The sequence below is a fragment of the Siphateles boraxobius genome, unplaced genomic scaffold (genome assembly GCF_051911475.1).
Source record: "Siphateles boraxobius isolate OS27281-9 unplaced genomic scaffold, OSU_SipBor_1 130, whole genome shotgun sequence".
NCBI lineage: Eukaryota > Metazoa > Chordata > Actinopteri > Cypriniformes > Leuciscidae > Siphateles > Siphateles boraxobius.
In genome coordinates, this window is record NW_027508734.1 from 2,661,661 (window position 1) to 2,686,064 (window position 24,404).

A 24,404-nucleotide genomic window follows, 5' to 3' on the forward strand; every position below is an offset into this window, starting at 1 on the left:
CTCATTGTCAGCATGTCCTTGATCCCTCAGTTCAGTTGTGGGGGGTTGCTGAAGTCAGTTGGTGTATTTTAAGTTGAGAGGCATGGACTCAAATATCACTCTGCTGATCACTTCCTCTGAAATTATAAAGCACAGTTACTGGTTCTTTTTGTTAGACTTGTTCCAGAATCCTTCCTGGAATCGAGCTGCTGCTATCTGTAAATTAAAGCTTAATTATTTTTGTTAGTGACAACATCATGTGATTTCAATCATCTGCTCATCTGTCCCATTGTCCTTCTTGATGTTACCTGTAGAAAGGCCATGTGGGCTGAGTGGTGTCCTTTCTGCTTTCATTAACAGCAGGACTTTAATCCATGTATTCATTATTCGCAACTTTTGCAACTATTGCATTTTTTCTCACAATGAATTTCAAATATACTCTTACAATTAGTCAATTCAACTCAGTTATCTCTTTGTCTTGAGTTCCACTATTAGCACATTATTTATTAGGCATATTGGACAATACTCAACCCACTGTGTTACAATACAAAAGTTACAAGACAATATTTCATACTTTTGACAAAGATCAGCTCCATCATGATATGCTGAAAAGAAAGTCAGATATGTTATGCGCTGCGTAAATGTGGCACTGTTTTTTATTTTTTTATTTTCCTCTTTTCATTCTTTGTTTTTTCATATCATTACTTCAGTTCCTGACCAGGAAATTTAACCAAATGCATCCATGGTCATTATTATTGGGCAGAATTTGCCGTGTGGGCCCACATGTTAAAATTTAAATACAGCTGTATTGGCAAAATAATTGATTTGCCTTAGTGTCTCTTCAAACACCATCTCTCACTCATTCACACTCAGTGTCTCTCTCACACACACTGGCCAGCATACACTCTTGCAGGTTGTGCTCTAAATGTGGCGTCCTATAATTTTAGCCATAAGGTCTGATCAGGTCAACACAACTATGTCAAACACTACTGAGAAGTGTCAATGATCATAAGGTTTAGTTTAACACCATTGTTATAATCCTTTTTTTTCTTTTTACAAATTCTAATAGACTAAGTATTTTAGAATAATAAGCCTGCCAATTGTAATTTTTCAAATACATTTTGTCATTTGTTTTTCTGATTTTTCCTATTCTTTTTTGTTTTTGCTCATGAGCTGCTTTAAGAAAAAAAATTGAGATCTCTGCATAATCTTGGAAATGTTGTTGGCCATGGATCCAAGATTATGCAGAGATCTCAAATTTTTTTCTTAAAGCAGCTCATGAGCAAAAACAAAAAAGAATAGGAAAAATTAGTGGGTTAGTGTAGCAGCGAATAGAAAGAATTGCTTATGAGGCCAGTGAATAATCAGAATAAATAAAGTTAATATAATAATTAACTAAATTTGAAGCAGTCTCTATAGAGCGATCATTGAAGTTGCCACACCTGTGTTGCCTGTAAGGGAAGGATGTCGGTCGGTTTTACTGTTTTTAGATTATCAGTCTGTTAAAGCTTCATGGCTGACGCTCTGCATGTGTCGTCAGCCTGTCACTCAAAGGCCTGTTGTCGTAAACTGGAATATAGGCTCTGTTGTTTCTCTGCCCCTTCTCAGTTTGGGCTTTGATAGATTTTGCCACAGCTTTGCATCTCAGGATTTTCCCCTTTGTCCTCAGGAAAAAGTCTCCAGTGAAATAGTGAAAGTTTCACCTTTTACAGCATTAAATCAGTCTTTCTCCATGCCAGTTTTCCAGAGAGTGGTCATCTTCTGAAGGGGAGCTGAATGCCCCTCACCCACTCTTCTTCTTCTCTCTGCAGTCGTCTCTGACCTTTCACCTCTTCCATTCGACACTGAAGCCATCTGAAACTTGAACACTCAGAGAGCTGCATAGATCAAATTAATCTTTATAAATATTTGTTCCTGAGCTATTAGTTTTTTTTTATCTAAATTCCACTTTTTAACCATCTTTTTCCTTGTTCTTTTATACTATATAATAATCACTGGTTGACAACAGCAGTTCTCCCATTCTGTTTTTAGTAAAGCAAGTTCTTCGTTGCAGGAAAAAGCAAGCTATTTCTTCTTTGTAATATCAGCAATAATCTAACTTTTGACTATCTGAGTATAATACAATTAAATAATTTTCCCTATCATGAAATCAGACTTCAATCTTTCTCCTATATTTGCATGCTGTGCTCCAAATAATCTCACATGGTGAATATTTTTGTTTTTGTTTTTTATTAAACCTTTATTTAACCAGGGAAATAAACACATTGAGATAAATATCTCATTTACAAGTGTGCCCTGGCCAAAATAGCAGCACACAATATACATAACTACATAAAACAGATTTCACAACACACACATATATAAAAATAAAACAAGATTAAACGTTAAGAGCAAGTGCAGACAGATTTGAATAATTTGTTTAAATGTAACTTGAACACATGTACTGAAATAAGTTCATCAAGTTTCAATGAACTTTGGATCTCATTCCAAGCAGCTGATGCACTATAAATAAAAGCAGTTTTTCCAAACTCTGTCTTCATTTAAGGAACATTTAACAGAATATATCTACTTGAACGTAGATTATACCCTTGACTATTAAAAGTTAATAAGCTATTGATATATTGAGGAAGCTGGCCGACTAATGCCTTGTATACAAGTATGAGCCAGTGTTTGTACCTTCTTATGTGAAGTGAAGGCCAACCTACCATTTCATACAGTGCACAGTGGTGAGTGTGATATTTTGTGCAAGTTATAAATCTTAGAGCAGAGTGATAAACAGAATCTACTGATTGTAAGAGAGCTTTAGTGGTATTTCTGTAAAAAACATCTCCATAATCTAAGATAGGTAAAAAGGTAGATTCCACCAACTTTCTCTTGGCTGACTGTGAGAAACATGCACTGTTCCGAAAATAAAAGCCCAGCTGTAACCTTAACTTAGACAACAGTTGTTTAACATGTAACTTAAATGATAAGTCCTCTTCCAACACAAACCCTAGGTATTTATAAGAGGAGACCAATTCTATAGAGTTACCCTGCAAAGTGTAAATAGGTGGTGGAGAAGAATCAGTCTTATGTTTCCTAGAAAAGACCATGTATTTTGTTTTCTTATCATTTAGGACTAATTTTAAAGAAGATAGGTTACGCTGAACTAATTCAAATGCTTCCTGCAACTTTAAAATGCAATTTTCAATAGAAGATGCAAAACAATATAAAATGGTATCATCGGCATATAAATGGATACTTGTATCTGATAGATTAGCACCAAGGTTGTTAATATATAATGTAAACAACAGGGGACCCAAAATGGACCCCTGTGTCACACCAGATTCAATGGTGAGCTTATCAGAAAGAGACCCCTTAATTTGCACTCTTTGACACCTATTATTTAAATAATTCCTGACCCAGCCTAATGCGGTTTCAGAGAGACCGATACAATGTAAACGCGACAAAAGGATACCATGATTGACCGTATCAAAAGCTTTAGTCAAATCAATAAACATTGCAGCACATGATCTTCCAGTATCTAGGGCGCAGGTAATGTCATTTAAGACTTTCATAGTAGCAGTTACTGTACTATGATTTTTTCTAAAACCGGACTGAAACCTAGATAAAATACTATTGTTAGTTAAAAATTCCTTTAGCTGTTCAGTGACAATAGATTCTAAAATTTTTGCCACAGCTGATAGCTTCGAAATCGGTCTGTAATTATTTAGAATGGTTGGATCACCGCCTTTCAGCAGGGGTACAACCAAAGCAGATTTCCAAACATCAGGAACAATATTCTGCTCCAATGATAGATTAAAAATATAGGCTAATGGGCCAGCAATGATCTCGGCAGCCAATTTAAAAAAATGTGGCTCAATTTCATCCGGCCCTGCAGACTTCTTAGTGTCTAGATTTTTTAAACCTTTTAAGACCTCACTTCTTGAGATTGGAGAAAAATTAAAAATCGGACTATCTTCTCTCAGAAGAGATGGATTTGGTGTAACACTCACCGGAGTTTCTTTAAAAATAGAACTTGAAGAAATAAAGTGCTTATTAAAAATATTTACCATAACCATATTATCATTAATGAGAATATCGTCTGCTAAAATTTGGTCAGGAAAATCATTAGATAATGTGGAGGGAGACAGTGATTTGATGGTTTTCCAAAATTTTGTAGGATTATTCAAACTTTGTGAAGTTTCTTTTAAATAATATTCAGATTAAGATCTGCGTATAAGAGCTGTGCATTTATTTCTCAATACTCTAAACGCTACCCAGTCTCTTTCTGTATCTGACTTCCTCGCAGTGGCCCAAGCCAAATTTCTGCTCAACACTTGAGTGCGAAGAACTTCACTGGGCTTCTGGAGCATTTTCTGCTCAGCACTTGAGTGTGATAAGTTCACTGAGCTTCAGGAGCATTCCTGCTCAACACCTGAGTGTGATAAACTCACCGAGCTTCAGGAGCATTTCTGCTCAACACTTGAGTGCGAAGAACTTCACTGAGCGACAGGAGCATTTCTGCTCAGCACTTGAGTGTGACAAGTTCACTGAGCTTCAGTAGCATTCCTGCTCAACACCTGAGTGTGATAAACTCACTGAGCTTCAGGAGCATTTCTGCTCAACACTTGAGTGCGAGGAACTTCACTGAGCACCAGGAGCATTTCTGCTCAGCACTGCGTGTGATGAATTCACTGAGCTACCTGTGATGGACTCACTGAGCTACAGGAGCATTGCTGCTCAACACCTGAGTGCGATGAACTTCACTGAGTTTCAGGAGCAATTCTGCTCAACATGAAGAGTGATGATTTCACTGACTTGCAGGCGCAAGGCGACCCTGAGTCGCAGTCACTTTTAGAAGGCTCACTGGGGTTAAATGCATTTCTGCGGCCCCCTGGGGCAGCTGAGTCCCAGTGTTTGTCCAAGGGTAGTCCGCTCGGTTTAGCCAAACACTGGCGGAAAAATAAAACCGGGGGGGCAACTGAGCGGCCCCGGAATGGTCATGACCCAGCCGGACCCAGGGGATGGAGTCTCCACTTGCCCTGGCTATAACTGTCGTGAGGCTCGATGGCGGCACGATTGAGTAAGCGGGAGGAGTGGAACAAGGCGCCCTCAGAAGCGTCTGACTCCAAGGAGGAGGTGACGGGTGAGTTTGTGACATGCAGGGGAAGCTTGCGCAACGGTCGCAATGTCTAACAACTCGAGGCACGAATGCCCGTGTAGTCGGGGGTCGCCCAGGCCCCCGTTAAAACACGCCCTTTGTACATGGCCCCTCTGTTGAAGAGGGTTTGGCAGCAGACCGGGATGAACTATAGTCACACAGGGTGAGCTGCTCTGCCACGGTCACCTCGGGACTCGATCGTGAAGCTAGCGCTGAAGCGGTCACATATGGAGGGAGCCAAAGGCTGCGACTACCATATACCCCAGGAGCCTCTGAAAGTTCTTTCAGTGGGACCCTTTCTCACTTCAACACCAGCTGAACACATTCTCATTGGAGAGACATGTTGGACCGAGTACCTCTCCAAAACTAGAAAAGAGATACTCAGCCCGTGGGCGAGATTACTCTCTTCCAGTTGACCTGAAGACCCAACGGGCTCTGGAGCACTCGAGGGGAAGGACACTGTACTGATACTCCACCCTTAGATGCAACACACAGGATGGCCTGCGGTGCGGGAGGTAGAGATCTGAAGCACCTGTCTTTCAGGTCAAAGCTGCAGACCAATCTTGGGCCAAGATGGTCACGACCCACCCCCTAGTAGCACGAAGAACGAGTTTACAACTGGCCTTCGTACCGGCTGGAGGAGCGGCTATATCAAATCCTTCGCCAGCAGGATAAGATAAGCACGCACAAGTCAGGAGCACTGCTCAACACTCGGTGTGATGAATATCACTGAATTTTCAGGAGCACGTCTGCTCAACACCTAATGTGATGACTATCACTGACTTGAGCAGGGTAGCCGAGCCTGAGGTGGGGCAGCAAAGTAGAGAGAGTGGTGTTAGTGTGCTGTGCAACACTTACCTGTCTCCACAAGCGGCAGGGGGCGCGTGAGAAGGCGGATGACCGGGTCCTCGAACGCACCAAGCTGCCTGCTGGCGACCAAGGGGGAGCTGAGGGGTGTAAGGCTATACAGGGTCACACCCGCCAGACTGGCCCTCTCGGGACCCAGGAACAGATGAAATTGCTCTCTCTTTGAAGTGTGGGTACCGCTTGCTCCGCTTTTTTTTTTTTTTTTTTTTTTTTAGGGAGCCAGCGGCGGAACAGACAAACACAAACAAAGGCTCCACCCGGCCCTCACCCGGGGGGAGGGAGTGATCGTGCCACTCCAAGAGCATCTCATCCATTCCTGGGCGGCCCGCTCCGGAATGCTTTCGCTGTCGCTTGCCACCTGGCTTGGCAGCGCCTGGAGCGGGCTGGGCGTCTCTACTGCGGCCGGCTCCATGCTGAGGCCTGGGTGGAGGCTGCTGCGGAGGGCCAGCAGGAGCGGCGGCCGGAGAACACCCACGGCGACGAGCAGGCGGAGGAGCTGCCACCGGCGGCGGGTGGAGGCAGCAGCTGGCCACCGGGGCAGGATGTGCCGGATGACCTCCGTCTGCGCTTGAGCGGCAGAGAACTGTTTGATGCAGTTCTCCACCGCGTCGCCGACCAGCCCAACCTGGGAAATTGGGGAGACCAGGAACCGAACCTTGTCCGCATCCGCCATACCAACCAGGCTGAGCCAACGAAGGCGCTACTGGACCACGAAGGTGGACATCGCCAGACCGATCACGCACGCTACGACACCCGCACCCCGGAGGGTGAGGTCGGATGCAGTGCGGTGCTCACCTATGAGCGCACGGTCTGGATTACCCTCGTGCATGCCATGGGTGCCCTAGCCTGCAGCAACGCCATGGCACGCAAGAGGAAGGGGCTTGCCCACAGGCTTTGTAAGCTCTGCCCGTCGGAACGGACGAAACTCACAGGCCTTAGGGGGGAGACGAGGATCCCCCCAAAAGGCAGCGGCCGCCGGACACAGGTGCACCTGTGTCGACAGACCGCTCCAATGGAGGGACACCTCGCAACCCTTCACCGTTCCTCCATCAAGGGTAATGAGGGGGGGAAAGCTATTCAGGCAGTTTCTGGCAGAGAAAGATGCTGTTCACCACCTGATAAGCTCTCCATGCATTTCGGGAAAGAAAGGCACTGGGGCGGCGAGCTGAGAACCAGCGCGGCCCGCCCCAAGATACTAAACTCCAGATTCCAACCGAGACTGAACGGGACACGGTGGAGGTTCCACTCGAGCCCGGCAGCCTCGGCGGCCCGTTTCAGCATAGCTGATAATTCTGGATCCGGCTCGGGCAACATTGAACTCCCGGAGGGAGACAATGCAGCCGAGTCATCATCTCTAGAAGTCAGCTCACCCTCCGATGCTGCAATCGGCGTCCTGTCCTCCAGGGGAGCCCCGAGTGAAATCGCTGGCCCACCCATTACAGATGGACCAGCAGACAACACAGGAGGCTCCAGTGGTTGCAGTGGAAGGGAGGAGTGAGGAGCCCACAGGGAATGGTTACCGGGCGGGACATCCAACACTATCCTCCGGTCACCCATCCCACACAGCACCCGAGGGTGGGGCATGGTAATGGGGACTCGCTCTCCGCGAACGAAGGCGAGTCTCGCCCTCAACACTGCGACAGTCATGTTCCCACAGTGAAAACATGAGCTGTCCACAAAAGCTGTCTCAGCGTGCTGTAAGCCCAAACACGTGACACAACAGTTGTGACCATCAGAGAGAGACAGGGAACGACCGCACCCAGAAACGCACGGGCGGAATGACATCTTGAAAAAGACGCAAACGCACCCGTGTTGCTCTTTCAGAAAATAGGACCGTCACCAGTGCCGGAGCACACAGGGGAATGACCGCGGCAACACTGAATAGAGAACTGAAACAGTGAAGCACTCACTTTTCCGCCCTCTAACCAGCCATCAACACACACAAACATTTAGAAATTTGTTGCTGTTAAAACAGCAGTTGAGAGCTCAAAGCTCGCGATCACCGCTGCACTCGCGCTGTAGAACACCAGCACTGGGAGAGTCTTCCTGAAGAACACCGACACACTCGCTCGTTGTAGACAACAGCACTCTCAGAGACATCAAACGATCGGCTCCAAAGCGAAAGGCAACTAGTGCGTGCATCCACTTCCGTATTTATACCCGCGCCGCGGGGGCGGAGTGTGTGATGCGAATCACGCACGCCAATTACATTGGCTCGTTCAATAGTACTCGAAGAAGACAGGCTCTCTAGCGATCTCCCAATTCACTCGACCGTCGACTACGTCTGACGTTCTCGACTGAAAGGGAACTGTGATTCTGCATACATATCCAGAATTCTAGCTATAATATAAAGGATTTCTTAAAAGTTTTCTAAAAAAAAAAAAATCTTTCTTTTAGGCACACACAGACGTCAAGATTCAATCTATGCATCTCAACAATGGTGACGAGCAGAATATTCAATTAGGAAAAGTAAATTACATAGAAAATTCAGATCACAATTTATTCATATCGCAATGCATGATGGGAGCCATTAATGAGTTGTGATTGGTGGCAGCCACTGCATTGGCTTGGTTTTTGGTCCATTCATAAAAAACACTCGGTGCTGTCGTCATGACAGCGATTCACAAAACAACGTCCCTCAGGGCTTTAGCTCAAAAATGTGCAGACTTGGAGAAATATTGATATATTCTCATAGATTCACATCATATTTCTATAGACAGGAATAATATTTATTGAATTTATACCCAAATGCGTCGATGTAATCATTATGATCGCTTCTTACTGAGATGTGCTGTGTTTTCAATTCATACCAATAGCCTGAGGGCGCTATATGCACAATAATAGTCCATATATGGATCATGAAGAAGACCCATAGTCATGTGACATTCCACGACGTCACTGATACAGAAAGTAGCTGACAGAGATCGCTGTAACATGCAGATAAAGATGTTTTGAAGACAATAAACATGATTGCAATGATATTTGAGTTACCTGTGTTCTTCAAGCCATGCCAGGTATTTCATAATAATAGATTATATTTATAATGTAATGCTAATCGATATAGATTTCATCATCGTGCAGAACACTATAAATAATACATTTTCTGTCTGATTTTTTTTAATCTGAAGCCAAATTAGATCACAGAAGATTATTTAAAACACTCGACTTGCGTTATAAAGTAAGTTTGGAGCACAAACATGGTTTTAATCTCATAAATGGTCGTGTATTGATGGTGTGCTAAGCTAACATGCTAGCTAGCCCAGGTGCACCTGCCACCAGCAGTTATTGTTTTATGATTTTTTTCTAAATAGGAATGCTTACTGAAATGTTTCAGTGCATTTGATACCAGTTTCAAATATTTAGTGAGAACTTTGATAAAATAAATTAGGGTTTGAAACCCTATGAATAGCCTGTGAATAGCCAGTCGTTAGTAGCTATAATGCAGACAAAAGAAATGCATATTTAGAGCCATAACCAGGCTGGAGAGGTGTAAATGTGTGCAGGGGACACTGACACTGAATGAGGCTCGTTTGCACCACAAAACAATAGAGACAATAGACTGAATAGATGACTCAGAAGATGACTAAACATCAGTTTGCATTTTAGAGTCTAATCAAAATAAAGTAATTTGACATGATCTTGAAAAACATTTAACTAAATACAGAGTTTTAGACTTATCATTTTCAGATTTTAAATATAAAATGGTCACACATATGGCTTTAGCGGCAGTGCATTTCTAGATTGCTCCAGGGCCAACTTCAATTTTATTTTCATGAAGATGTTTCATAAAAATAAATTTCTAATAACTTTACAAAACTTTGAAGCTATTTAAAAAAATAATAATTAATTATGACAATAATTAATTCTACATTTACAATAAACTACCAGGTGTCAGCTTTCAAATGAGATCATACTTGTGCTTTTAGTGCAAAGGGTTCATGAACTGTATCTGTTTCAGTTTGGGTATGTCATTTCTGGGGATTTTTCAAAAGTGAGCTTGCAGCCTAACAGGTTAAAAGAAGATAGTTCAAGCTTCATTATGGAAAAAACACTCGTGCCTGTATGACAAGTATTTGCGGAATTACCGTTAATTTTCGGATGCGTTTCAGAATGGACTTCACTGACAGAGAGAAGGCAGAACGCGCACCATGTTTGTTTTTCTTTATTTGGCAAAAAGCACAACACTTTGTTTTTATTGTGAGTATCCAGAAAAAAATGGACACTTATCAGGATCTAATGATGTACAACACTTAATATGTAAGATCAAAATCAACAGAGTATTTTGAGTTTCTTTTGCACTGATAAGAAAAAAAGTGAGCTGGTATCGCCCACGATACCGCCGACCTCAGAGGGTTAACATCAGGTGTCTTGAGATAGGTCTGACTGCAGAACCGCAGAACCATACGTCATAGCAGTGTGAGGACGACAAAGCCAGCCAAACAGTCTGGTGCCGGAAGTGGATACCATACATATCCACCTTACCAGTGTTGGGCAGTAACTCGTTACTAGTAACGCGTTACTGTAACGCAGTTACTTTTTACAGTAACTCATACTGTAACGCATTACTTTTTAAATAAATTAACCCCGTTACCGATACCATATGTTGCGTTGTCCGTTACTTTTTTAAATTAATTAATTTTGGCTGAAGTGTAGCCTACAGCCTAACCTGTTTGCAGCAGCGACGCATTGTAGGATTGGTGGTAGGGTTGCTTGCCACCCGTCCATTAAAATACGGAATTGTCCCGTATTTACAAGTAAAATGATGCGTCCCGTATCAAATCAATAAGGGAAGCGATTTGTCCCGTATTTTACATAAGGCCCACACATAGTTGGATAAAAACATAAGGATTTACTATACTAATAGCAAATAGCCTATAAAGAAATCCATTTCACAATAATGTTACATTATGATTAGAATCAAATGAATTTTGTCCATTTTCTAAGCTTAGAAAATGCACATTTATACGAGCTGAATTTTATAGGCCTAAAATATTGTTTAGTAATTCTGTGAATTACACTGCGCAAACCAAAGTAATACTACCCACCGGATGAAGAAGGATTGTCTCTCAGTCTCCACAGAACAAAATATAAATTTTTATTTTATTTTATTTTTAGTGTTCGCATTTATGAGGAAAAAAACAATGTTACGGACGTGACAGTTCTCTGTACGTGAGCGCTCTGAAAGCGGCACTAAAATATGCTTTAAAACTTTCAGAGACATCAAACAGAAAGCACAAAACCTTTCTTTAAATTGAATTTCGTTTTGTATTAATTGTATCTTAATTTTAAGAAAAAAAGCTGCTTTGAAACAATGTGTATTGTGAGTTGTACCTAGAGCATGGCGCAGAGCAGGGGGAGTCTTTATACCCAAAGGAAAAGATGCTACAAGCATCAGTCAGTTTCGCCCTATTTCACTATTAAACGTCGAAGGAAAGATTTTCTTCAGCATTATTGCTCAGAGATTGTCAACCTACCTATTAAAGAATGGCTTCATTGACACTTCAGTTAAAAAAGCGGGCATTCCAGGATTCTCAGGATGCTTAGAACACATCAGTGTTATCTGGCAACGAATTCAATCAGCTAAAAAGGAGAGGAAGGAGCTCCACGTGACATTCCTGGATTTGGCTAATGCATATGGTTCAGTGCCACATGAGCTTCTTTGGGCATCATTTGATTTTTTCAGGGTACCGATGTCGATAACAAATTTAGTGAAAGCCTATTTTGGAGATTTGCAATTTAGTTTCTCAACTCCAGAATTCAGCACTACATGGCAATGCTTAGAGGTTGGAATAATGGCAGGATGCACCATTTCTCCACTGGCTTTTACCATGGCAATGGAAGTAATCATTAGGGCATCAAAATGGGTAGTAGGAGGAGAGCGCTTGGCTTCTGGGATGCGACTACCACCAATCAGAGCATACATGGATGACATGACAACCATGACTACAACGGTAGCCTGCACTAATCGGTTATTGGGGAAGTTAACAGATAATATTGAATGGGCACGAATGCAATTTAAGCCCTCTAAATCAAGGATCATCTCCATAATTAAAGGCAAGGTAGTAGATAAAACATTCTTCATTAATGGTGAGGCAATACCAACAGTTTCTCAGAAGCCAGTGAAGAGTCTAGGGAGATGGTACGATGGGGATCTAAAGGACACAGTTCGAGTGGGAGAAGTTAGACGACAAGCAGTGGAAGGGTTGAAGAGCATAAACAGCTGTGCTCTACCAGGCAAACTGAAACTCTGGTGCTTTCAGTTTGGTCTACTGCTGTGGCCACTGACTGTGTATGAGGTTTCTTTGACAACAGTGGATAAGCTGGAAGCGTTAATAAGTTCATACATCAGGAAATGGTTGGGAGTTCCACGCTGCCTCAGCAGAGTGGGACTTTATAGTAAAGGAGTATTGCAGCTGCCAGTCTCTGCTTTAACCGAGGAGTTTAAGTGTGCCAAGGTCAGACTGGAAATGACTTTAGCAGAGTCACGTGACAAATGTGTAAGGGAGACAGCCCCTGTGGTAAAAACTGGTAGAAAGTGCTCAGCAAAGAAATCTGTAGTAGAGGCAAAGGCTGACCTTCAAATTGGGGATATCGTGGGACAGGTACAGCATGGAAGAGGGGGTTTTGGGCTCAGTTCAGCTCCTCCTAAATGGCACAAGGCAGGCCCAGCCCAAAGGAGGAAGCTGGTAGTCAACGAGGTGCGAAAGCAGGAGGAGAGGATGAGATGTATAAAGGCCATTTCCCAGGCCAAGCAGGGAGAGTGGATGAGATGGGAGAGTGTGGAACAACGCAAAATGGGCTGGCAAGACCTTTGGTCAATGGAAGAGAGTAGGATCAGTTTCCTTATTAGGTCAACATATGATGTTCTCCCATCACCGCAGAACCTAAACCTCTGGGTAGGAGAGGATCCATCTTGTCCTTTGTGTTCATCACCTGCCACATTAAGGCACATTTTGACAGGATGTAAGGTGGCTCTAAGGCCGTGTGTCCACCAAAGCGTTTTTTCACGCAGCTGGCGTAAAATTCCAATTGTTTTCAATGGGAGCGCCGCGTTTTTTAAACGCCATGAGCGTAACGAGGCGCTGAGCGTGTATTTAACGCTCAAGTGCTGAGCGCCCGGCGTTTTTTACTGGTCGCCGAGAGTTGAAAAATGTTCAACTTTGGGTAAAACGCTGCGCTCATCACTGTCACTTTTTACCCAGACGTCCAATCACAGTGGAGGAGGGGCGGGACAAATACCACACGACCAACTGTCACAACATCCTTTCTGTACAACGACGTCAACCAGCAGAGCTAACCGAACAAAATGGATGAAAAATACATTTTTAGTATGAAACAAAATTATCTGCGAAATCAGTTACAAGTAAACTGTGCTGCTGATATTCTGTATCATAGCAACGAATCGTCTCAACTGAAAAAACGCAGCGCTGCCGAAACGCTCTCAAGCGCCCACAGCTAGGCGTTTTCAGCAGAGCGTCCAGCGTTTTCAGCCGACTAAAAACGCTTTGGTGGACACACGGCCTAAGCCAGGGTCGGTTTACTTGGCGCCATGACCAAGTATTGCGATGTTTGGCTTTAGCATTGGAAGGCAAGCGTAGTATGACCAATAAATTGCCGCCTGTTCTAGCAAAACATTACACGCAGAAGACAATATTCCTCCGCCCAGGCGAGCAACCACCAAGAAAAGGTGCTAACACCAATTCTCGCCCAGGACAACTGGAAGCTGCTAGGGACTGGAAGATGCTGGTTGATCTTGATCAACGGCTTATTTTTCCACCTGAGATTGCCACCACTAACCTACGACCAGATATTGTTTTGTGGTCTGGATCAGCACGCATTGTTCAACTGATAGAGTTAACAGTGCCATGGGAGGATGCGGTAGATGAGGCATATGAGAGGAAGAAACTGCGGTATGCTCATCTGGCCACTGAAGCAGAACAGCGAGGATGGAGAGTCCAGGTTTATCGAGTGGAAGTGGGTTGTCGTGGTTTTGTGGCACACTCTACAACCCGGTTCCTCAGAGACGTCGGATTCAGTGGCCAAGAGTTGCGTCGTACAGTAAAGAACTTATCTGAAGCAGCAGAAAGGAGCAGCAACTGGCTGTGGTTGAGACGGAAAGATTCTAGCTGGCTGTGTACAGGCTGCCATGCTACGGTTTCGTAGAATTCTTGAAAACTTGAAAGGTCTGTTGGTTTATTTGTATAGGTTGTATAGTATTTACAGTCATTACGTTCCTGTGTATATTGCGTGAATGACGGGTGGTTGGGCAGATATTGTGTTTTGCGGTAGGTGGTATGCCATACGGAACCGTTGCCACTGAAACTGCATATTAACGCACCAGCGGGGCTCGACAGCCTTAGTCAAACGGGTTGGCGCGTATGGTTGGGTTGCGGAGAGATTGTGAGATTGTGGTTAGGTCTCAGCAGCAACTGTTGGTTTATTTGTATAGGTTGTATAGTATTTACAGTCATTACGTTCCTGTATATATTGCGTGAATGACGGGTGGTTGGGCAGATATTGTGTTTTGTGGTAGGTGGTATGCCATACGGAACCGTTGCCACTGAAACTGCATATTAACGCACCAGTGGGGCTCGACAGCCTTAGTCAAACGGGTTGGCGCGTATGGTTGGGTTGCGGTGAGATTGTGGTTAGGTCTCAGCAGCAACTGTTGGTTTATTTGTATAGGTTGTATAGTATTTACAGTCATTACGTTCCTGTGTATATTGCGTGAATGACGGGTGGTTGGGCAGATATTGTGTTTTGTGGTAGGTGGTATGCCATACGGAACCGTTGCCACTGAAACTGCATATTAACGCACCAGTGGGGCTCGACAGCCTTTGTCAAACGGGTTGGCGCGTATGGTTGGGTTGCGGAGAGATTGTGAGATTGTGGTTAGGTCTCAGCAGCAAGAGGGAAGTAGAGGTCAGTAAGCTGGGCTGAGTTGAGTGGGGGACGGAGGGGGGTGACTCTGTGACCGCACTGTGGTTGCAGCCGTTGTGTGTGCTGACGCGCAATACACTTTATTAACACCAGACAGAAGATTCACGTCACCAGATGGAAAGAAGCGTAAATGGATGGAGAAGCATAGGTTACTGTAAAGCTACGTCTTAGTTGGTGATTATCTTGGCGAAAGCCGAGTACAAATCAGCATGAAGTTTTAACATCTACTCTCGTGTAATGGAAATCATGAAAAGCCCTATTTAAATAAATTCGACTTGATTGCAATTCTATATTAAATGCACAAGTTTGATGTTTCTTGCCAAACAACTAAACTTAGCATTATGCCTGCGAATCTATTAAAAACAGGGTTTTTATTGTCTTTGCTCCTAGATCAAATGAAGAACTTTTCAAAAAAGGAAAAAACAATGTTACAGACGACAGTTCTCCGTACGTTAGCGCTCTGAAAGCGGCACTAAAAGATGCTTAAAAACTTTCACAGAGACATCAAACAGAAAGCACAAAACCTTTCTTTAAAGTGAATTTCGTTTTGTATTAATTGTACCTTAATTTTAATCAGTGTTTCATCAACCAATTGACTGGATTTATTAAAAAGATAAATAATAGCAGACGATATAGATAATCACGAAACGGAGGCGCCGGCGCGTGAACTGGAGCTCGTCTCATACATGAACCGAAACTCGGCGTATGAGATAACCTACTTGCCTCACAGACATGTCTACTTTTAAACAGAACAATTCAAAATGAAAGAAAACAGACTACAGACTGCTCTCTGCTTATGTAATCCGTATGAAATGTGCATTTCTCTCTGGCGCGTCTACTGCGAAGATCGCGAGTCAGCATAGCGAGTCACCTCAGAAATCCTTGTGATATATTCAGTTTGTGCTGGTCTGACTTAAATAAAATAGTGTTTAAAAATTACTTTCAATTACTTTCTGTTTAAGTCAGTTTTGTGTTTGTATAGACCATAACGCATAAAAGAGCATTAATGGGAACATTAAAGAATGTTTTTTTAAAAAGTAACTAAAAAGTTACTTTTGACAGTAATGCATTACTTTTTGGTGTAAGTAATCAACAAAGTAATTGAGCTACTTTTTGAACGAAGTAACTAGTAACTGTAACTAGTTACTATATCTTAGTATCTAGCACAACCCTGCACCTTACATATACCATACCTAAACCTACCCATCTCAACCCCCTGACTCCTAAACCTACCCCTAAACCTACCCATCTCCACCCCTGAACCCTAAACCAAACCCTAAACCTACCCATCTCCACTCCTTAGATGCTTTTACCCCACCCACTTCCGGCATCAGACTGTTAGGCTGGCGCTGTCGTCCTCACACTGCTATGACGTATGGTTCTGCGGTTCTGCAGTTGGTTAATATTGGGTGTCTTCAATAAAGCTCAATCATCCCAATATCAAGCTCAGTATATCGCCCAGCCCTAGTCAAGACCCCAACTAAAGCAAACAATGATCGCCATAACGGTGGCTTACAATTTGAGGTTTTCTCCTTCAGTGATTCTGCTTTAGGTGTCTTCAATAATGCTCAATCATCACTCAATTAATCACTTAATTATCTCATTAACTTTAATATTCTTGAGTGTGGACTCATATACACTCGCAGGAGTGTTAATTTAACACTGGAGTCGTTGCTGTGTACAAAGAGCCGTAGTTAACTGACAAGCTGAGCCATATCGCATTAATTATCACTAGCGATACGTCCGCGATATTAATGCGATATGGCTCAGCTTGTCAGTGAACTACGGCTCTTTGTAGTAAATGCCGCTCCATCTGAAAGCAGGTGAAGGTGATTTACTACTAATCAAGGAACCGGCTTTACTGACGAGATGTGCATAACAATGTGATGCGATATATCGCCCAGCCCTATTATTTAGCCTACCTGCTCATCAGACCAATCATGCTGAAACCAACATGGACATGTCACCGAACAGCACGATGTTTGTGTCTGCATTTAAAACATATAATTCAGTGAAAAAAAGATTTGTAAACATAAAACAAAAAAGTCAATATTCGCTTGGCCTACCTGCTCAACCAGACTACATCTGTGCACCAACACACAAAGAAGTGCTACCAAACAGCACAACTCCACACAAAAGATTGGACCTCCTCTCTAGGCGTGATTTTTTTTCCGAAACCACTTCAGCGGAAATCCCGCCCTGCAGCCGATTTCATTGGTTTAGGTTACAGTGACGGGTAGGTTTAGGGATCAGTGTTTGGTGTAGGCAATCTGTACAGTGATTGACATGACCAATGAAAACTTTAGAATCAGCTGCAGGGCGGGATTTCCGCTGAAGAGGTTTGGGAAAAAAAATCACGCCCTCTCTAGGCCTCTTCTTCTTCTTCTTCTTCTTCCTTTTATTGGCAACCGCACTTAACAGTGCATTACTGCGATCATCAGGTAGCTTGAAACAGAAACACTTCCTATTATTTTTTAACATGTCTTACCCCCCCACTAAAAATATACCGTCTTTATGTTGTTTCTACACTAATTTGATTAACTGTGAAATCAGGACATTATAAAATATATTAAAAATGTATAAAAACATTTCTTTTTTATTGCGATTAATTGCGATTAATCACTGAAAAAATGTGTGATTTATCTAGTTAATGTTTTTTTTTCGATTGACAGCACTAATTCAAATATTCTATTCTAAACCTGTAGTGAATTTAAAAACAACCAGGCAGCTAATATGCAGACTTTAATACATGCTTTTTGATCATTACAAATAATAATGCAAAATTATTATCTTAGAATAGATACCAAACTAAACAAAAACATCTGTATAGCCATCTGAAAATGAAGCTCTTTTAATACACTGTGAGTTAATTTTTTGTCTGACTGGATGTTGATTTATTTAGATAAAGATAACCAACGCTTTTATATTGTGATGGAGTATTGTGAAGGAGGTGATCTTTCAAAACTGATGGAAAAACAGAAAGGTGTTTTTGAAGAAAAACAGGTGAGTTTCTTATGCAGACATACCGTATATTCTATATTCTGTCCTTTAAACAACCCTCACATAAAACTTTCAAAACTTTTTGATTTAAAAACATGATTTAGTATGAAATGACCCATAAAATACAACCCTTGTGGACACACACACACACACACACACACACACACACACACACACACACACACACACACACACACACACACACACACACACACACACACACACACACACACACACACACACACACACACACACACACACACACACACACACACACACACACACACACACACACACACACACACACACACACACACACGTTGGTGCAACAGCATTATGAGGACTCTCCATAGGCGTAATGGTTTTTATACTGTACAAACTGTATATTATATCCCCTTACACTGCCCCTATCCCTAAACCTACCCATCACAGGAGACATTCTGCATTTTTACATTTTTAATAAAACATTGTTTTTTATGTTTTTTAAGCTATTTGAATTATGAGGACTTTTGAATTGTCCTCATAAACCACCTATAAGTTGTAATACCAGTGTAATACACATGTCATTATACAAATTTGTGTCCTCATAAATCACATAAACTAACCCCCACACACACACACTTATTTAGCTGTCTAAATGGGGACATTACACATACCTTTATTGTTTTAATCAAATTTATAAATATTATAATCTAACACCAATCACAGAAAATGTCTCTATTTTTACAATTAAAATGAAACAATATTTACTTTATTTAAAAAACACACACACTCACTTATCCATGTGTGCAGATCCTTGACTGGCTGGTTCAGATTTGTCTGGCTCTGCAGTATCTCTTTAAGAAGAACATTATTCATAGAGATATTAAACCTCAGGTATTCACTGATAAAGCTCAATTAATCATATCTCATATCAAGTAAAATATGTAAGTATGAGATTTATGTTGCCTTTGTAGAATGTCTTTCTGACTGAAGATGGCTATATCAATCTAGGAGATTTTGGATGCTCAAAGGCATTGGAAAGGTAAACTAATAACAAAAATATGATCTAGTGATGGATAAAAATGAAACTTATTGGCCAAAACCAAAAGCCCTGGACTTTTATAGGTTTGAGTTTACATTGTTTTTCCTCTGCAGTGCTGATGATTATGCTGAATCAGTTGTGGGTGCCAATCTCTACATCAGCCCAGAAGTTTATCAGGGGAAATATAATTACAAGAGGTATTGGATAATTAAATGTATATAAAATATGATTCTGTTCAACATTATAAAATGCTTGTTAAAATGTTAAAGGTTACAGTTCCATTAAGTTCTTTACATGAAGGTTGACTATTTTAATTGCCTAAAAAAAAAACTTTAATTTATAAATTGAGTACAGTATACTTCTTGATTGTCATTGTCATGTATCGTCTGTTTTAGTGACATATGGTCATTGGGATGGTTGCTACATGATCTCTGCATGCTTGATGTGTGGGTGAGTATTTTTCTTTTTCTTTTTCAAAAATCCCTGTATCAAATCATACAAATGCAAATTACAAAAATATAACTTTCATGGGTCTGTTTTAATTACCTCTATAATCTACAAACAGAGAACACAGTGCTTTTCCATGGTAAATAAAAGGCTTCCTTGATTTTCAAATATATTGAAATTAAATATTAATATAAAAATTAAATTTTCAATAAATATTCAAAACTCTCAACAATGATAGGAGTAGATGATATGACTAAAATCTTATATCACAATATGAATGATATTATGTGGTGATCAAAAAATATAGCTATTTTTGCTAAAAATACGATTTTGTCCTCAGTTTACATGTAGTTATCCAGATGAAATGACAACACAATCTCATGAAAGTGCGTATCTATAGCACAAATGTTATTTCTCGTGCCATTTATACGCCAAAAAATGTTTTTTGGGAGCATAGGCTACGCACTGAAAACCCCTTGGCTAGGATTAGGTGTGGGGAGTGTGTGCGTATTACACACCATAAAGTGCATATCATATGCACGCAAAAAAAAAATTTTGGCGTATAAATGGCACGAGAAATAACATTTGTTGTATAGATACGCACTTCCATGAGATCGGGCTTGAAATGAACACTGCTCAATGTGCACACTACAGGGTGTTAAATGTAACTGAATCAGTGTTGGAGTTCATGAGATAATTAACTGATTAATTGAGTTGAGCATTATTGAACTTAACTGACTTCCTGCCAAAGCATTAGATGAAATCAACTGAAGATAAAAGAAGACATTAAGAACGCGTTTACACGACAATGATGTGCTTAAACCGGAGAAGATTTTCCTTTGAGTTTTCCACGTACAGACGACTACGTTGTCAAAATGATCCCCATTCACACGGATCCGTGAAAACCACCAAAAAATCTGTATTCTGCTGCCAGGCCATTAGATGGTGATGAAACACTATAGACTGAACACGTAATACGCATGTGCATAACGTCATCGTCTTCAGAGATTCACGTTTTTGTTTACAGGGAGACGGAAGTTCAAAAACTTTCACTTTGAAACCCGTTTTCAAAAGTTTGTTTTTTTCAGGCACCCACTTGACTTTTTAACATCAGTATTTGTCTGGCTGCTGTATGACGAGAATAACAAGACAAAATGTGATCAAATAACGTTGGCTTTTTTTTGACGATACAGTTGTAATTCTCACAAAGCAGTCTTGTTTACTGTTCTCATGAGAATTAATGATTATAGTAACACTGTGAATCTCAACAATGGTGACATGCTTCATGCCACAATGCATCCTGGGAGAATCATATAAAACTCACCCATGGATCCCAGAATGCATTGCGCCATTAAGCATGTCACCGTCATTGAGATTCATATGCTGGTTATTGATGTGTGTGTGAGAAAAACTTGCAGGACTACAAAATGTGTAAACTGTGTTTTAAAACAGATTTTCTGATTAAACTGTGCTGGACTCTTGCTGTAGAACCCCAACACAACAATAAAACAAATCTAATAACATATCAGCCATATAAAACTCACACATAATATCAGTAAATTAAGACACTATATGATGATTATGTTCTCACTATCAAGAAGCTGACAGCATCTGATCATATTTTCTCTTGCTGTTCTTGCCATAACAAACAGTTACAGCAACCAGAGAATTTATTTCAGTTTTTTCTTCAACCCCTGCTGACACTAACCAGACACTTATTTTATTTTTATTTTTTTACCTCCACAGGCAAATAAAATGCAGCGTCACGTACTACATGCTAACAGCATGACAGGAACCCCTCCTCCCATCTCAGAGAGATACTCAGAGGAACTGAGGGAGTTGATCAGACAAATGCTCAGCCGTGACCGTAAAGACAGACCTTCAGCTGATGAGATTCTAGCAAAACCATTCCTGAAAGAAGCAGTAAAGAGAAATAAGACGATTCCAGATGCACTGCAACAACAGTTATTGACTTCCATCAATAACTTTAATGAGGCCTACGACAAGCACTATAACGACTTTGAAACTGTAGTTAGCGAGTGGAAAACAGCTACAGATTCACTAGAGGAGATCCATCATAAATGCACTGTAGGCAGTCTATCAGGTGCAGTGATCGGAGCCGCTGGAGGAATCACTGCATTGGTTGGGGCAATTTTGACACCGTTCACATTTGGAGCGTCTCTGATTGTATCAGGTGTTGGGATTGGTGTTGGAGTTGCAGGTGGAGTAACAGGTGCTGCCTCCAACATTACTGATACAGTCAAACAAAAATCACTCCGTGAGAGGTTTGAAAAACTTCAGCAGGACTACAAGAAAGCAAGTGAACCAATTCTTAATTCACTCAGAACACTGGGAAAGTTACAGAAAAAAGTTACAAAGTTCAGTGATTTCGTCAGTAAATCAACTTCAGATAAAGTGCAAATGTCATGGAGAATAGGCAGAGTCGGAGTCGCTGGCGTCACAGAATTCGTGGCTCTTGGAATGTTGGCAAGTTTCGGCAGAATCGCTGTTCAGTCTGCTGGTGTCGGAGAAGCAGTCGCAGCAGCTTCAGGAGTGTTGAGTGGGATCTTAATTATAGCAGACATCGCCTTCATCGTGAAAGATGCCAGAGAGATTCACCGGATGAGACAGGGAAGAGAAGATCCAGAAAAGGTTCAATCCAGTGTACTCAAAGCCATCGCACAGATGAGGAAAACACATTCAGAGCTTTGCCAGGTCTTGACAGTAATTCAAGAAACAAAAAATGAATTGGCCAATGATGGCAGAGACTGAGTATAAACTTAAAGGGTTAGTTCGCCCATTTAAGACATGAAGTTGTATGCAATCATTACCAGCACTATAGTGTATACACACTGACCCACTCTGTTGTCACCTCCCTGGTCCGAGTTCTGACCGCTGGAAGTTTTTGAATGAAGTAATCCCGGCTACTTTCCGGGGCCACAAAACTGTGCGTTTTTACGTGAAAAAAAGATTTGCGTTTCAAAGCTTGATTAATTTAACACAAAAAAAACACGCCGGGCAAAATTCATACCTCAGTTTTAATGCGGCACTATTTTCCTTCCGTTTCTATCAATCCGCGCTGCTGTCAATGTCAACAGTGCGCACGTGACGATCAGCTCTTCCATAGTGTTTACACAATCGATCGACAACAAGGTAAAAAATATTAAATTAACAATGGTGCGAACTTGTAAATTCCCAGGCTGTGACAACAAGGATGTGCCGGGATCAAAGTTCAAATTTCATCGTTTTCCTGTATCAAATATGAATATGAGACAGCTTTGGCTGGTTGCCATCGGCTACTCAGCGGGAGCTAAATTATCTCGAATAAAGGATTTTCGTGTGTGTAGTGCTCACTTCAGCGAAGACGATTACATCTCCAACCAAGGAGGAAAAGGAAAAAACATGATTTTAAAGAGTTTTGCTGTACCAGTACCACGGGTAAGCTCTATTTACTAACTTTATGATCCCATGTCTAAACTGTACGGTAAACAAGATGATGTTTAGACTCCATTATAAAACACGTGAAAAGATGTGTAAAAAAAAATATATATATATATTGTTACAATTTGCTGTGAAAAATATTTGATTGAACACACCATTTGTCATTCATCCTGCCTCTTGCTACAGCTGTGGTGGGCCCAGCATCAGATTGGACAACTTCTCTGTCCTCTCGCTCTCTCTCTTCCCGTTCTTTGTCCATCTGCTCAAGTTCGGCATCGGTATACTCCGGTTCATGAAGATATCCCTTTGTCGTTGAGTTAAAATTACTGTCTTCATCTGATCCGTCTGACACTGTGCTAAAATTAGTTTCATCATCTGAAGTTTCGTAGTCGGACATGTTGTCGGCGAGTCGCGCTATCAACAGCTAATCGTCACGTGCGCACTGTTGACATTGACAGCAGCGCGGATTGATAGAAACGGAAGGAAAATAGTGCCGCATTAAAACTGAGGTATGAATTTTGCCCGGCGTGTTTTTTTTGTGTTAAATTAATCAAGCTTTGAAACGCAAATCTTTTTTTCACGTAAAAACGCACAGTTTTGTGGCCCAGGAAAGTAGCCGGGATTACTTCATTCAAAAACTTCCAGCGGTCAGAACTCGGACCAGGGAGGTGACAACAGAGTGGGTCAGTGTGTATACACTATAGTGCTGGTAATGATTGCATACAACTTCATGTCTTAAATGGGCGAACTAACCCTTTAAATATGATACAAGACTAAAGAAACATTCTACTGATTTATATGTGAGGTTAAGTGAAGAAAGAGGTTTTTGCAGAAAACGATTTAAATGTACAGTATGTTGCACGAGCCACACAATAAGAGATGTGCGACGTGAAGTCAGACTTTGGAATCATTCTATTTTGTAACTATCAACTATACTATATCTACAATATATACGACAATAAGTTTGATTTACTAATAATTGCATGGATTATTTCTATATATTTGCACAGGAAAACTTCTCTGAAATTATTTTGTTTTAAAGTTAATTATGTATTTGTGAATACTTCTGTGAACAGCACACCTGGGATTAGTAATTTGCATAAACATGCCCAAATAATCTCCATATAAAGGCTTTCGTTTACAGCCTTTCATCACTCTCAGCAAACATACAATAGAGTTCACTCTGAACTTTGAAATACTGTAATAAGTATAAAGTATAAGGTACAATAAACACCTTTAAATACAGACTACGACACAGTGTGTGCACGCGCGTGTGTGTGTGGTTATTGATAATTTAGAGCCATTCGCTTTCACACAAAAATGTATGTACACAATTAGTGTTTGAGACCCAATGTTTTAAATAATAGCATATTATATATATATATATATATATATATATATATATATATATATATATATATATATATATATATATTGTGTGTGTGTGTGTGTGTCATGCACACTCTTATTAGTTTGTTCCTTGTATCAATATCCCCGTTTTTCGGTTCTTGTTAATGTCAATGTTAGGTCTGAAGTGTTATCTCCTGTGTATATTGCTGTGTT

The 24,404-nt window shown here is 41.2% G+C and overlaps 1 protein-coding gene across 1 annotated transcript in view; it reads left to right on the forward strand.

The window, feature by feature from the left end:
• LOC143736762 (uncharacterized) overlaps nt 1–22,172 on the forward strand; it is an 86,974-nt gene extending 64,802 nt beyond the window's left edge. Inside the window, exons 5-10 of the mRNA XM_077227453.1 lie at nt 17,832–17,932; nt 18,722–18,805; nt 18,886–18,953; nt 19,067–19,150; nt 19,349–19,403; nt 21,147–22,172. Coding sequence (XP_077083568.1) covers nt 17,832–17,932; nt 18,722–18,805; nt 18,886–18,953; nt 19,067–19,150; nt 19,349–19,403; nt 21,147–22,172 — 1,418 coding nt within the window. The remainder of the gene's footprint in view (nt 1–17,831; nt 17,933–18,721; nt 18,806–18,885; nt 18,954–19,066; nt 19,151–19,348; nt 19,404–21,146) is intronic.
• The last annotated feature ends 2,232 nt before the right edge of the window (nt 22,173–24,404 follow it).